The sequence below is a fragment of the Patiria miniata genome, unplaced genomic scaffold (genome assembly GCF_015706575.1).
Source record: "Patiria miniata isolate m_02_andy unplaced genomic scaffold, ASM1570657v1 HiC_scaffold_3, whole genome shotgun sequence".
Classification (NCBI taxonomy): domain Eukaryota; kingdom Metazoa; phylum Echinodermata; class Asteroidea; order Valvatida; family Asterinidae; genus Patiria; species Patiria miniata.
Window position 1 is genome coordinate 26,126,492 of NW_024037069.1, and position 15,658 is coordinate 26,142,149.

Below are 15,658 nucleotides of genomic sequence, written 5' to 3' on the forward strand. Positions count from 1 at the left end.
CACCATTTGCAGTCATCAGCCGACATTTTAAAAAAGTCAGGTAAAAAAAAAAAAAGCCGCGTCGCCGCACCACTTTTTGGACAAGCTCCATACCAGAAACCGGAGACTTATTTTTTTGGGCCTTATTGGCATCTCATAGTTCTAGCACAATTTCTGAATTGGTCAGACTTAACTTTTACACGAATTGTATAACCATTAGTCTTTAACATGCATTAAGAAAACTACAACTCACTAAATAAATCATGAAAAATTAGTAAACAAATTTGGGGGAAAAAACAAGAAAATCATATTTTATCTAATTTAACAAACAGCTCACTGGCTGCAACTAAATGGCATTTTTTCCTTGCATGCAATGGAAAACTTTAAGTTAGTACTTTCCCGGCACCTGTTTCTTGAGTTCTTTAACTACGGGAACGCGCAGTGGGTGTGACCGCTGTGGCCAGGGTCCGGCGGCCCAAAGTTCTCCACTGCCCCGGCGGCCGAGCATATGCTCCTCCAGGCGGCGTGGTTGGAATCACTGTAGACCTGCAGGTCCACCGCCGTGCCTCGGTAGTGGCGAGATGTTCTGGAGTGGCAGGCCCCGGTGATGGCATTGACCTGCGTGTAAAAGAAGAAACGGGGAAATTGGACTCCAAAAACAAACAAAATTGAGTGGTAAGCAAACAACCAACCAACTAAAAAAGACGCGTCCATTTCAGCAGTGAAAAATAACTGAAACCAGGTAATGATACATCTGCATGCATGTACTAGTGAATAACTTAACAGCAGTAAATGTGAATGTTTTCAAATTGGCATTTTCCATATAACAGTAGTTCTCATGACAATCTGCACGTTTGCTTTCTTTGTCCATTTCGGGCAGTTTATGTCAGCAAGATGTTTGTTTTTGGTTTAAATGTACATCTGCAATTTATCACAAGCAACATAATATCAGGGTGGGTTTCAAAATCTGCCCTAATTACTCGCTCTGATGACTTTCAAATTCCTCTCATCAACTTAATTAACAACGAACCCTTCCAAAGTGTTAAGCCGTCTCACCCCTCCCCATCAAATGACATCCTTAAATCCAAGGCTATGAGGTCTGACCTTAATGTTATGCCCGGCGTTTGCTACATCCAGTAGATACTGCAACACCTTGGCGCTCAGACACACCGATCCCCCGGGCGCAGAACCCTCCGAACAGGAGTAGCTATCAGAAACAAAGAAGAGATCCATCACTTCCAAATCAATTCCCGTGCTATTCCAGCTTGACCCCAAAAATAGATTTATTTTATCAATTGCTTATTTCCTAGCAATATAATTCACTTTTGAATGTGACATCGAACGAAAAAGAGCCACCAACGTTAGTTATTCAATTAGTTCTTAGGCCCAAAAAAAAAGTCTCCGGTTTCTGGTATGCGCGCGCGTCGCCGTAGCCATGCGCGTCGGCAAAATGAAAAAGTTTTTTTTTTCAATACAAGATGATGTCTCAAAACCGCCAAACTCACTGGTTCGACTGGAATTCTGCTGCTGCACAATTTTAACTTTTTTTTTAGATTAGATGGGGTTATGATCGAGAATAAGCTTTATGTGGCCTCTTTGGACTCCCATATATTTGCACTAAGTTTAGTCGGGCACCATTTGCAGTCATCAGCCGACATTTGAAGCCAAAAAAAAAAAAAAAAAAAGGTAAAAAAAAAAAAGCCGCGTCGCCGCACCACTTTTGGGGCAAGCTCCATACCAGACTAACCGGAGACTTTTTTTTTTTGGCCTTAGCAAAATGTAAATTGTTAGCTGCCAGACAATATTATGTGACTCTTCCATTGCGGGTTCGTGAAAGCCTTTTTTTCAGAGGGTTGCAGATGTCCAAAATCGGACAAAAATAGGGTTTTGTTGCAAAAATAAAACAAAAAAATTGAAAATTCGTCAGGGAAAAAATATATTTTTTTTTTAAGAGCACAGGCTAAGAAGTTGGAAGTTTTGAGGAATATTGACAAAACGATTTTGTCTGAAGTCTGAAGTTCATATAAAAAATGAATATGATCAACTTTCAAAGCATGCGTCACTCCACTCTCTCAGTTAGAGGGGCACTAGGTCCTGAAATCCCCGAACATTTCATATGTTTTGGATTGTTTACTTAGCCTATTTCAAACATCTGGTTGAAAGGAAACCAACCTAATGTCTTACCGTTCCTGAGAAAAGACGAAAAAAACCGCTTGTTTACATCGGACATGAAGGAGCACGAATACGTTTTTCGTGTCGTTCTCAGTGTACGCTATACACGTTATACACGTTGTGTGTCTTGGGAACAGCGATGACCAATCATCAATGCAAAAAATATGGCTTCTTCAACGTCCGCAAAAGGCGAACACTTTACGAATGAAATCACAACTAGCATCCAAACAGCTCGAATTTATGGGTCGCAAAAGTGGACCCTGAAATTCGTTTTCGCTCGCATAATACAGGAATACAAAAACGCCCAGTATTTAAAGGATAGGTGTGCGGATGTTTATATTCTACTTTTAAATCTTCTTTCCGATTAACATCGATCTCGTTCAAAGCGCGTTTTGTAGCCCAATTGGGCTGTTCCAGGACCTAGTGTCCCTTATTAGTAAGAAAAGCCTTGTCCCTCATCACAGAGATCAACAAAACTGTCGAGCATGCTACGGTATTTCCACTGGTAGGTACTTTACCTTGATATCTTAGATTCTTGGCCGTTGCAGGTGTCCCGTATGTTAGATGCTGCATCCGCTCCGTCATTTGCCCCTTGGGTGTTCAGGTACTTGTTGTTGGCAAGCAGCGTGATTCTGCTGTGGCTCTGCACCTGACAGGCCAGCGACTTCACAGTCTGACTGCAACTGCCTGAAGCTAAAAATATGCCAATTTGATGACGATTGCAAACACTTTAGTTTGAGACGAATTAAATAGATAAGAAGTGGGAAGTATGGTACGCTTTTGGAAATTTCTTGCTCAGGGCTGGCTGCACCTAACTTCGCAGGTGAACAAAACGTGCGATTAATAAAACGGCAAACATTCATTTTGCCGTTACTCAAAAAAATAACACAGTTGCGCTTTAAAGTAAGAACTAAGATGTGAGCCAGGATTTTTTCTAGAGGGGGGGGGGGGGCAAAACATTTTTTTCCCAAAACAATTCTTGTATTTCTCAACATATTCTCGATTTATCAGTTTTAGAGGGTGGCAGGGACATTTTGCCGGAAACAGAATTATAAGTTGCTCTACTTTACCTGAGCAGGTATCGGTGGGTTTCTTGAAGCAGCATTTGATGCCGGCGCTTTTGGTGGGACAGAGGTTGGAGATGTATGTGTTGCCCGGGCACTGGGATGTGGAGATACAGTGTCCAACTTGCCCGTATAGCCAGTGGTTATAGTCGACGCATTCGATATCGCTGTCCGCTATAGTATGGATATTAAAAAAAAAAAAAAAAAAAGACCAATCAAATGGAATTGAGGGTTGCGAAAAAATTCACGTACATTACATTTGCTTAATTTAACCGTAATCGACCAGCCACAATTTCTTTTCTGTCTGAAATGGGGTGAGTTGAAAGACTCGGTTTGTTTCGCTTTATCTTTGCATATCACAATATGAAACAGATAACTTACAGAAGCACATCAACAAAGTAAAGTAAAAAAATATATATAGTCAAGAGCAAATGGAAACAAAAGACAAAACAAAAGCTAAAATAATTAACAATATACCAATATAATCACAACATAAAAACTGGAAACATATAAACAGAAAATGATCATAGCAAAACATAAATATAAACAGAATTCAAAAACAAATAAACAATGTCTTTTCCCGCAGATGGCAAAAGAATCACCATATACATGCATAGACATGCTCAAATTACATCAGAGGAAAAACGAAACTGAAATACCAAAGGAAAGGATCCGAAGAAGTGTGGGAAAAACCAGTTGCACGTACTTGAGGACGTTAAAATGAAAGGTTACAAAGAAAATCAAATCAAAAACCAAATCACAAAGATTAGAGGCAAAAAAAATTACACAAAATAGATTAACATAAAAACAAGCAAAAACAACACTACAAAGGAAACAAGACATGAAAGTTAAAGAAAACATAACACGACATAATCAATCCAGAACCAATTTATAAAGATTGAAACCAAACAAATTGAACAACCTTATTATGAACATAAGACAAGCAAAACAACACTACAAAGGAGTTAAGGCAAGAAAGTCACAGAAAACATAACACCACATAATAACAACTTGAAGCAAAGTTGAACAAACATACACACTCCAATTAAACAACTCACACAGAAATGGAAAAAAAAATTCTACAAAAAAGGAAGTTTGTACAGGAAGTTTGATCAATAATCAAAAACTAAATGATCGTTGTCAATGTGACAGAGAGCCTGGCTTTATCTCTGCTTCTTCTAGGGTCAGAAAACTCTTCAGACTTTTCGTGAATTGGTAAACAATGTCGACTTCCTGGGGTTGCTATATTTTTGCTTTACTCCGTTTCTTGGTCTACATCAGAAATATAGACAAAATCGAACAATTTTTTTTTGGGGGGGGCCGCAATTGATTTTTTTTCACCACATGCACTACTGGAAATATAGTGGAATAAGCACATTTTTAGTGAAATAGATTCAAAGATTCTAAGCCTTCAAATTAGGCTATATTATACGCTTTTCTATTTAACAAAAAATGTAAACCTGGCTTAATTTAAAAAAAAAAAAAAAAACACTGCTGAAAATCGTTGTTTTTTTTACAGCATCCCATATTAATGATCATTTATAAAGATAGAAAGGAGTCGTTTTTCTGATTATTTCGCTTTCCTTAAATTCTTGAAGAAAAAATTCAGAAAAAAATGCAAGTCGGGAAAAAAACTGATCAAACGCTGTGAGCAAACAATTGTGTGTAAAGCTTATTGAGATCGTTATACCTGTGAAGCAGCACTTAACTCCAGCAGGCTGGGTTGGGCACAAGTTGGAGATGTATTTGCCCCCCGGGCACGAGGTTGTTGAGATACACTCGCCCACACAGCCGTAGTCTGGATGGACGTGGTGAGAGCACAGAGGATCCGTGTAGGCTAGGGATTAAACAAAATCGACGGTTATAATTACTTTGATAATTACTTTGATTTTATAATTACATTCTATTTTTACGGGGTCAAACTCGAAAAGTACGGGGAATTGTCTTTGAATAATTTCATTGTGATTTTTCAATTGCAAAGCAACAAATTGAAACTGAACAAATTGGGATTGTTCGTTAACATTTCAGAAATTAGTTCCACTCAAGTAAAGTTTCCAAATTTCCCACCCAAGCCACTAAAAATAAAAAGACAAGAAATATCGATCAAGAATCACAATCTTACCCATTGAAGAAGTGAAACAATTTAGCAGGGCCACTAACACCAACGCAATGCGAGCCATGTTGATGCTGCATGGATAAAACACAAACACACTCAACATGCGCAACAAGGTTGTCTTTACGAACTAATTCTGAGCTGAATACGATTACAGTTTAATATTGTTTCATCGTTTGTCTCATTTTTATATCTCGAGTCTAATCCCAATAATTAAATAAAATAATTTTAATTGTTTTCGTTTTTAAAACAAAACGAAAAAAAAGGTACAACAGTCATGATCAATTAATGTGATTGACACGATGCTATCATAGTGATAAAATAGGATTAAAGGGAAAATACAACATTTGCAAACATCAAAAAATATAACTACCAAATCATTTTGAAATACCTTGCTGGACTGTTAGTGAATGACAGTGTAAAGCATCCTGCAAAATCATGGCACCTGGTATACTGTCATTTTCAAGAAAAGTGGTATTTTTGTATCAATTTCCAACGCTGGTCGGCCGACCAGCGTTGGAAAAAAACTGGTTTTTTTTCAAATACTGGCCCAAATTGACCATCGCACTTGTTTGCAATCGATTACACACCTATGAACGGGTACAAGCCAGCTAGACTGGTTCCCTGACCTTACAATTCCCCAATGTATGTAAACTGCTCTGTTTCTTCTAATATGGAGTCAGGGAACCAGACTTCAGGAAAATGACTGTTTTTCTTGGTTTTTATAGCATTTTCGAACCCAAAACCTAAAAAAAGTCAGTGTAACTATATTTGCTATATATTTCCAACCCCCCAATTCCATCCATTTCTGAAAATTACAGCAAAAGCAATGATGTATATTCCCTTTAAACGCAGTTTACACAGGTAAATGGACGTGCGGTTATCTCGAACATTTTTTGTAAGATCCCTGATGTGGTTTTTTACGATGACGTCATCGGTGGAAAGTCCAATAATGGCAGTTTTACTGGAGTACAGCAAGTACAATAACTTATATTAGCTTCCTGTCATTCTCGATTCCACCACTGATGGGAGGAAAGGCAGCATTTGGCCCATAAAAATTATTTAACCTAACACACCCCACCTGCCACTTTTTAAATTGTCTATCTCTCTTGTTGTGTTCAGTTCTGCTTTCTGACGTGTTATAGTTCTCCCCACACGAGCATTGTTCTAACTCTATAACAGATTTCTATCTCGTGTTCTGAATTATTAACAAGTATTATTGAACGAAATAATATTTATATATTTTGATTTCCTGGTCCTCCCAAGTTTTAAATTGGTTGTAAACTATAAGGCAATTTTATGAATAAGGAAATAAACATTGTGTTTGGAAGGTATTAAAACACTCCGTTTAAGAAAGGACATTATTTTAGTTCTGAAAATCTGGATGGGTGATTTCGCCTCGGGTAATTATCAGCATCCAGACTCCAACAAGTCTTAAACAGAGTGTTTAATACCGACCAAGCACATATTTATTCCCATTCATAGATACCCTTTTCAGTAAAAAAAACCCAAATCTTTTCGGTCTAAAAATCAAAACAAGTCAAAAACCAGTCGATGCCAACCATTTTGTTCAACAATTTTACTTCATGTTTTATGAAACACCCCTCTGACTAAAAGGGACCATAATATGGATTGTCCCTCTACAACTCCTTACCTTATAAGGAGATTGGCGTGCACGTCGCGCGTACTGCGTGATGATCACGAAATCGCAGCTGGGCTGGACTGTAGTGTGAATTTTGGAGTATGAAATACTGATTTACTTGTATTTTATTGCGCATGCCTACGTGAGGAATGTGAACGTTGAACTACCTCCGCCAAAAATACTAGAACTTTTAACGAATATTTCAACATTATTTTAGTTCTAAAAGTCTGAATTGAAAATAGCCATGTGACTCCTCCCCCCCCCCCCTCCGAACAGCACCTAGCCTTTCGCGAAGTCCATCGTGGCTTAACTTGCCGGCATCAGACGAAGTGGCGAGGCCCAAACTTAAAATTTGAAGCTTTATTGAACGATATAGACGAATATAAAACTGTGGCACTAAGTTGGCGGCACCTCAAAGCCTTTTGTGTCCACACACAGATGCACTGTCCGTGGATTGGATGGCTGGATCCGCCACTCAGATGTTGACGTCACGACGGAGGGCGGAGTTACTTGGAACAGTCCATTTTTTGGCGGGTATAGGCAGCTTGCTGTAGCGCAGTTGGCCACTTTTAGACCGCTGCGACAGAAACGTTCGATCTGCTTTCTTGGAAGCAAAAAAGCAGAAAAGTGGATTTGTCCAAAACGTTCGATTTGCTTTTCTGCTATCAAAAAAGACGATTGGCCACTTTTAGACCACTGTGCCGTAAACGTTCGATCTGCTTTCTTCGATAGAAGAAAAGCAGAAAAGTGGACTTTTTGGACCGCCATGCCATTGTATGGAAAAAAAAAGTAAAATCTGCTTTCCTGGTAGCAGGAAAGCAGAAAAGTAGAAAAATTCTTTTTACAAAAACGATCGATCCGCTTTTCTGCTATTTTGATAGCAGAAAACTGAGCAGATGAGCAAAGTTTCCGACCGTACGTTTACATGTACGAACCGTGCGCCGTCAAAAATGATATCACCGTACACGGACGGCCATGTTGGGCCGTCCACTGGAGTACTGGCCCAGCTTGCGCCATGCGGAAAATCACGCTGAGCTATAATGTGTCAGCGGAAAAACACGTGTAAGCGTCGGCGGATACACTTCTTTCTTGAACTGTCCAATTCGCAATAACTCTGAAATGGCTTCATTATTTTTCATCTATTCTTTATCTACATGGCAATGTCTTTAATTTGTCCTGGAAAACTGGAGAAATATTTTTAAAATTGGATTGATTCACGCAGGGTTTGCAGAATTTTCGGGGAAAATTTTCTCTTTTAATTTTTTTTCAGAATAATTTTTTTAATTTGGACAACCTCAGCTCATAACATGATTGTAAAATTCATATTTATTGTTCTCAGAAATGTTCACGTTTGTAGGTAATCTGTAACATGTGGAAATCACGTGATATTTTTTCGGCTGATCAACGGGTGCGGAACGGCGCACGTAATTTTTATTCCTAGGAGGGTTAGGGGCAATGTCATGAATAATTCATGTTTATCCATGAGAACGGACAATGACATCAACAGCATTGTTGTTAGTTACCCGACTAGTTACAATACATTAAAGCATTTTAAAGAACGGTTGTCGTCGAGCTACCACACAGTAGCCTAGTGGATAGCGAGATGAGCTATGGATACAAAGATCCCTGGTTCGAATCCACGTCGTCGCTGCTCATTTTCATCAGTTATTTTTCTTCTCCAAATTTATCACTGAAATATTTTTAAATTACGGGGAAAATAGAACGAGAACCTAAGTCTTGCTATGATTCAAAGTAAAAACTGAATTATTCATGACATTGCCCCTAACCCTCCTAGGAAAAAAAATTACGCGAACAGCGCTGTGTCGTGTGTACGATTTCAGAATCTTCTGGTACTGATCCTGAACGCATGCGGGAAAAAAACTAAGTGGTGCAGAAGTGCATTGGCATGAACGTACATGCTCTCGAAATAGCACTCAATAACCTCGAATTAGGGGTGAGTGATTTGTTATTTAATCAGCACTCCGAGTACTTGTGTTGCGACAGCACTGGCATTGGAGTTGCGGTAGTGAACCGGTACATAGAAGTCAGACAAGTAAGCCTGCATATAGATGGTTGACTATATGCATGCACAATAATGTTTGGTTATGATAAATTCACTAATTCAGCCAGAAAAAATACACTTTTCAGAGTTTCAAATGCTGAAATCACTTATCCAAAATCACTTGATCTAAGGTATAAGCAACAAACTTACTATCAGTATCCAGACAGAACTCCTGTAATCCTCAAAAAAGCCAAATTCTGGACACAAAGCGACCAAAAAATCAAACTTTCAGTCCCAGCAGCAGTGGAAGTGGAAATAGGGAGTGTTCTGACAACCGAACTACTCGTATATGGAAGGACGTTATCGCTCCGCGATGAAATGACTTAACTTTCAACTAGAATCAACTAATAATACAGTTACTCCTAAAATTACTCAAAATGAGCCAATAATCAATGACATCAAGCCAAACGTCCAATCAAATAGGCATGCAGCATTCCCGGCGGTGGCACATAAGGGAACTATTTGAAGGGCTGCGAATGTAAACTTATGCATTTGTTAATGCATGTAAATATTAAGCATTGTTAAGACCGGTTCATACTATTATTATTATTTCATTCTAGATCACACCACCCAACTGGGCATAGAGGAGTCAAAGGCAACATTAATTCAGAGACATGCACGCGAAAGCGGAAGCGAAGCGAACTCCCCTTTCATTGTGACGTTCGCCATTTCCCAAACAAAATCGCTCGGCGTGACGTATGAACCCGCTTTATACAAGCATGGGTCTAGTCTTGGCTCAAGACGTCTGTGAACCAAGAACAATAGTTGAATTGTTGTTTAGCGAACTTGCATAATTTTTGTTTTACTTTCTCGCAATAAACGTCTTCGTTATTTCGGGGACGGGGCCATTTTATGTAAATAAGACCTTCTGTATAAATTCGAACAAACCTGTTTATAGCTCTTGGATTCTAACGCCGGCTAAATTTATGCCCTCCATTTAAAAATGAAATAGATACATGCCCACTTTTAAATAATCAGAAACAGTTTTGTATAACGAAATTTGGTTTTGATGTCAGCGATCAGCGAAAAGAAGAGAAAAGAAACCAAACCAGACAGCCTATATCATATCGAAGTTTTACTTCCTGTTAACCAGTAGTGAAACAAATGACTTTCTCTCTTGTCTTTATTTGTTATACACTGTTCAAATATTCGTGACTCGAATTGACTCGAGCTAAATATTTGACTTGACTCGACTCAACTCGAGTCACGTCTTTAAATAGACTCGACTCGAGTCACAAAAAACAGTGACTCGTTACAACTCTGATGTATTTTCCGTGGTTGACCTTTTCCATTTTAATGTACTTATTTTGTTTAATCATTTATATCGAGGTGTACTGAGTGTACCGCTCGTACTTGCAGCAGCGTGTTTCCCCGAAACGTCCTGCCGCAGCAATCGGGTCGTTGCCCGCTACACAGTACAGTCACGCGCGCTAACTGCGCGTTAGATGACCATCGTGATTTTTAAGAATCATCGACTTAAAAAAACAGTTTACATTAATTGAGACAAGGTTGTTCGTCATGGAGGGTCACTTTCAATAGCTTTCGTTGCGCAAATTAAAATGATTCAGGCCCAAAATACACAACACTGCATGTTTCTATAGAGCGAGCGCAGTGCGGTATCCCGCAATACACATAGGATTATGTGATAGGAGTATTTAAAACATAGGCGTGTCCTAGTGTAGGTAATTTGAATATTTGTTTCATTATTTATTTCAGAAAACCATCATATATACATCTGTGTGGTTGCGAAGGCCTAAGCGTAGTCTGAGTATCACCTGTTAGCCACGGAGCCAAGTCTCTTGTATAACGTCTGTATGTCAAAGCATGCAGATTTATGCGATTCGCGCCTCAGCCAATCGGAGCCGACTTTACTAAATCGCGACGTCCTTTCATTCCAAAATCAGGACTAAAGGTGTGATTGGTCAATTCGAATACAACAACAGCCGGGCGTGTATCGCGTAATATAATACAGAGCGCGTGACCACAGCCTTTGTTGCTAGGGTATTTTTTATCCTATGACCCGCCTATTGATGAAAATCAGGTCAAGATGCGGTTGTCTTCAGTGGCGGCGGAACCGGGGGCCAGGGGTCCATTGCCCCTCCCCCTCACTTTTTCCCCTGGGAGGGGGGGGGGGGCATGGCCCACCGCTTTATGTTGACCCCACAATAGTGTACTCTTGGAAAAGGGCATCCCTGTTGATAAATGATTATGGAAGGGAAAAAATAGAACCAGAACCTAAGTGTTTTTCCAAGGAAAAACTGAATTATGCATGACTTGGCCCCATCCCTCCTAGGAAAAAAAATATACGCGTACGGTGACGGTGACTCAGCATCATATCGATTTCCTAGGGAATCAATCAGCGATCGAGAAATGGTTCGATGGCTCGCCCGCCGGTTGTAAACATTTGCGACGCCCTGATTCGGGGCGAAAAGGTGCGACTACTGCGGCAAATGGGAACTGCCGTTTTGTTCAAATTTATACAGACGGTCCTATTTACATAAAATGTCCACGCCCCCATTGCTACGAAATGACCAAGACGTTAGTGAGAGAACGTAAAAAATCAATTATGCGAGGGCGCTACAGAACATTGCAACTATCGCTCTTGATCACTGACGTCTTGGGACAAGACTAGCACAAAGTGACGGTGCTTTGCCCCCCCCCCCCCACTCTAAAAAGTGATCCGCCACCGGTTGTCTTGCATAATTAATCTGCTCAAATGTAATAGACTATCCTAAGCCTTGCCGTTGTTACACACAGTTAATCCAATTACGTACTTAATTGGACGCTATAACTGAGCAGTGAAATTCATGCCCCCCCCAAAAAAAATGGCTTTTGTAACGTTTTGTTTCTCAGAAAAAAATGCTCAGTATGATTGACATGTTAAATTATAACGAAAAAAGAAATTTTCGACGAGGATTTTTTGCCGACCAAACTCACGTGCATGGTTTTCAGGTTGACCGATTTGGGGGCAATAATGACGAAGCGCATGTTAGCATATTCATTAGCGTGACTCGGCGCGAATTTGCGTAAGTTTTGGTATCGACCAATGAAAGCCTGCAAAAAGGGCAATATTTGTTAATTAATAACTCGTGAAGGAGGCATTTTTGCAATTTATTACTGCACACCGTAATGGATAGGAACCTTATTAATACTCGTGAGGCTTGAAAAGATTTACGGATATTGCAAACACCAGTGTTGCAACTTTTAAAACTTTAAGGCCTATTTTTCCCAATTTCAACGAAAAGTGCTGAACATATCAAATCGATTTTAAGCACATAGTTGGATCATTATAAGGGAAACAAAACCTGAAAGTTGCATGAAGATACGGTCTTCCAAACGACGAAATCGAACATAAATAGTAGACGCAGAATGGTCAAAAGTGATCGGGTGGTCCTACGTAGAAACACAATTGAACAGAAGGACAACTCTTTACGAAATCAATAGAGATTCATACACTTTCACGCTAAATCAAGTTTCATGTCAATAGGACGGACTTTAAAAGCGAAAGATTTGAACCTATAACTGAGTTAAGGAAACTTTCTTTCGTTTTAGTTTCAAGCAAGGGCGGATCCCGAACCAGTATTATGGAGGGGGGGGGGGGGAAGAAGGCTCGAGTATTTTTTTCAAAGAGTATAGCATCTGCAACATGGCATGCGAGGGAGATACGCAACGTTTTAACTTTTTAAACATTTAAGACAAAAAGGTGTCGTCACTCCTCCGATTCAAACAAAAAAATAGTTGGAGGGATGCCCCCTGTCGACCCCCCCCCCCTTCCCCCAGGCCCGGATTAAGTGTTTCGTAGGCCCTAGGCATCAGTGTTCCGAAGGATGGAGAAGGAAGGGGAAAGACAGAGGGAATAAGAACAAAGTGGAGAATGTAAATACACTCGCTGCTCCAAACTCCGCGAAGCTAAAATCCGGTTCTTAACCCCATGTCAAAAGATTGTACATTCTGTCATGTCGGCACAAGCTGCCGCGCGAAGTCGCTTCATATACGGGGGTTGACAGCTACAGCTGTGCATATAAAAAATATATATAAAAATATAAAAAAATCCACTATAGGTTTAAAGACCCCCCCCCCTGCAATCTGGGATCAGGGAACAGGCCTGAACAAGGTATGCGCAAAGGTACTGGGCATGTACATGCAGATTTGCGACAATGAAATGAAAACATTATAGCTGGATTTAATTGTTATTTTCGAGCAATTTTAAAAAATTAATTTCGAACAATTACAGTACAAGCTCTCAATATAACAAATTAATCATTCTTGCAATTGTCCTCCGATAGAAAAGAAAGAAAATGAAACAAAAAGTTATGTGGCGATGGCCAAGTCTTCAGGAGTCGGACTTATGACCCTAACTCAATGAGCCCCTTACCGACTTCCATATAGAACTCTTCTGGGTCTCGGTACCCGGCCCACCACACCTCCTTCCCTGTCCATCCATGTAACTCGAAAGTCAGGCACCATAAAGGGAGGAAACGAGGTGGCACCCTAAGCCTTGCTGCCGAGTCAGCAAAAGAACCCCGTACCTATACGCAGATGCCAACCTGGACTTCGCAGACAGTCCCAACTTGTGAGTCAGCTTACCGACCGACCGAGCTAACTGCTGTTGGTAAATGACAACGGGAAATTAATACTCTTAAATAACAGAACCGCGGGCATCGAAAACCAAAAAATGACACCAAGCGGGTTCGAACCCCTAACCCTGGGTCCGCTGTCAGACAGCTTAACAACTAGGCTGTTTCAGTAGGTGCTTTTCTCTTTGCGTTTAAAACATTATCTTTATTTCCGCCGTGGGAGAGTTACTTTGTTTTCCATAGCTGCACGAAAGATGCGACAGCATCGTGCTATACACATGAATGCTGTTACGTAACTCTTTTCTACAATCATTCTTATAAACTGAGCAGATGACTATTCAGAGTCACTATACAAGCAATTAACCTTACCATTGCAAGCTCGTCTTTGTATATTCTGTCTCGCCAATTATTGTTTCGCTTCGCGCGTCTTTCAGCCGGCACTGACATGTCGCTATGATTGATTTTTATGAGGGAATTTTGTTTGTCTGATTCTGATTCAGCTCCCTTAGCTAACTTGGGAAAATTCATCATTTCAAATGTCCTGCGCTGCGAATTTGTCGACCATCTCCCACAATGCAATAGGAAAAATGAACTCTGCGTGGCAAACTCTCGGTGGCACATGAAACGCCCGAATTGCCCGGCCGTGGACATTCGAAGGGGGGGGGGGGGGCGGGGCTGGACACCACATTACACTTGGACGCTTTTTGTCAATTATGTATACTCGCGCTTACATTTTTAACATACCTCAAAATCCTCATTTTTCATCACAAAAAAGTGGGGGATGTTTCAATAGCCCATCCCCGCGGTCAAAAAGTGTGCGTGTACAAACACTGCCTTGTGAGGTACCGGAACAATGGGAGGTACCCCACAAGGAATGCCCACCGACTTGCGGGGTATACCGTTTTGGTACCCCACAAGTCTTTCACGAAATAGATATATGGATTTTACTCAAAAACTAGGAATTTCCAAGGTGGGTTGATCCGTCGCAAATGGAAGAGTTTAAAAAAAGGGATATGTAGTCCGAATTTCAGCCCAGGAAATCATCTATAGTTAAAATAAGAGCATTTTGACATAAGTGTGCGACGTTGCAAAATTTTAGTACACGAGAACAAAGGAAGTACCCCACTTCTATGCCTATGTAAGCGTGGGTGTGGGTGTGTGTGGGTAGGCCTATGTGTTTCATGGTACACTGCGGTATTTTCGTATAGGCCCTCCCCCAAGTTTTCGTAGGCCCCCAAGTTTTCGTAGGCCCTATCCGGTTCGTTAGTGTGACGTCACCTCCAGCACTTTCTGCACGATTGGAACCGGAAGTTAACGCAGCTCGAGTGTTTGTAGCTGTCACGCCCCAACTATCGCATCGGTCCCAACTATAGTTGGGACTGTCCCAACTATAGTACGGCAGTTGGGTCGGCCCAACTATAGTCTCGAATGTCGGACACTTCGCCCCATTTCCACGTCGCCCCATGTCACTTCGCCCCTAACCACTTCGCCCCATCCCACTTCGCCCCATTCCCACATCGCCCCATCCCCACTTCGCCCCATTTCCACTTCGCCCCATTCCCACTTCGCCCCATCCCCACTTCGCCCCATCCCCACTTCGCCCCAGCCGTTACACGTAAAAAAAATCTCATCTATTTTTTTGGCTTAAAAAACAATTTCAACAGATTCACTAATTGCTAACCAACGGAAAGAATTAGCCCATCACCAAATGAACAATTCATAACCAACCTTTCAAGCTAGGCTCTCCCCTACCAAGAAAAAAGCTTGAAGTAAAAGATCCAACTTTGTTCCCAACCAGGCTATACCAACCCGTCTCCCACTTATCTGAGAACGACAATACCTTTGACATCCTAATTTCACTCTTGGAGGAACCAATCTCATCTAAATGAAGTTGTAAGTGTCACATATCAGACAAATTTTGACGGAACATTTTCCTCAAGGCAGTGAGTTCCTTTTAACTCACTGACCCATACCTACGGATTCTTTTGAATCCAGCCGCTTCCAGCGGCTGATGATTCACAAGCCAATAGGAGAGGCGTCTCTGAATGG

General features: G+C 40.7%; 1 protein-coding gene across 1 annotated transcript; it reads right to left on the reverse strand.

Annotated features, from left to right (window-relative positions):
• Window positions 1–62: 62 nt before the first annotated feature.
• LOC119737365 lies at window positions 63–9,289 on the reverse strand. The gene is made up of 7 exons (XM_038211669.1): window positions 9,183–9,289; window positions 5,338–5,402; window positions 4,906–5,052; window positions 3,222–3,389; window positions 2,670–2,844; window positions 1,084–1,186; window positions 63–597 (listed from the first exon to the last, which is right to left on the reverse strand). The coding sequence occupies exons 2-7, from the start codon at window positions 5,393–5,395 to the stop codon at window positions 406–408; spliced, it is 843 nt and encodes a 280-aa protein (XP_038067597.1). The 5' UTR covers window positions 5,396–5,402; window positions 9,183–9,289; the 3' UTR covers window positions 63–405.
• Between the last annotated feature and the right edge of the window lie 6,369 nt (window positions 9,290–15,658).

Coding starts and splice junctions, on each gene's coding strand:
- LOC119737365 (XM_038211669.1), bottom strand. CDS start 5,395: ATGGCTCGCATTGCGTTGGTGTTAGTGGCCCTGCTAAATTGTTTCACT. Junction 3,390..4,905: donor AGTTAAGTGCTGCTTCACAG/GTATAACGATCT, acceptor TCCATACTATAG/CGGACAGCGATATCGAATGC. Junction 598..1,083: donor ACGCCGGGCATAACATTAAG/GTCAGACCTCAT, acceptor TTTTACACGCAG/GTCAATGCCATCACCGGGGC.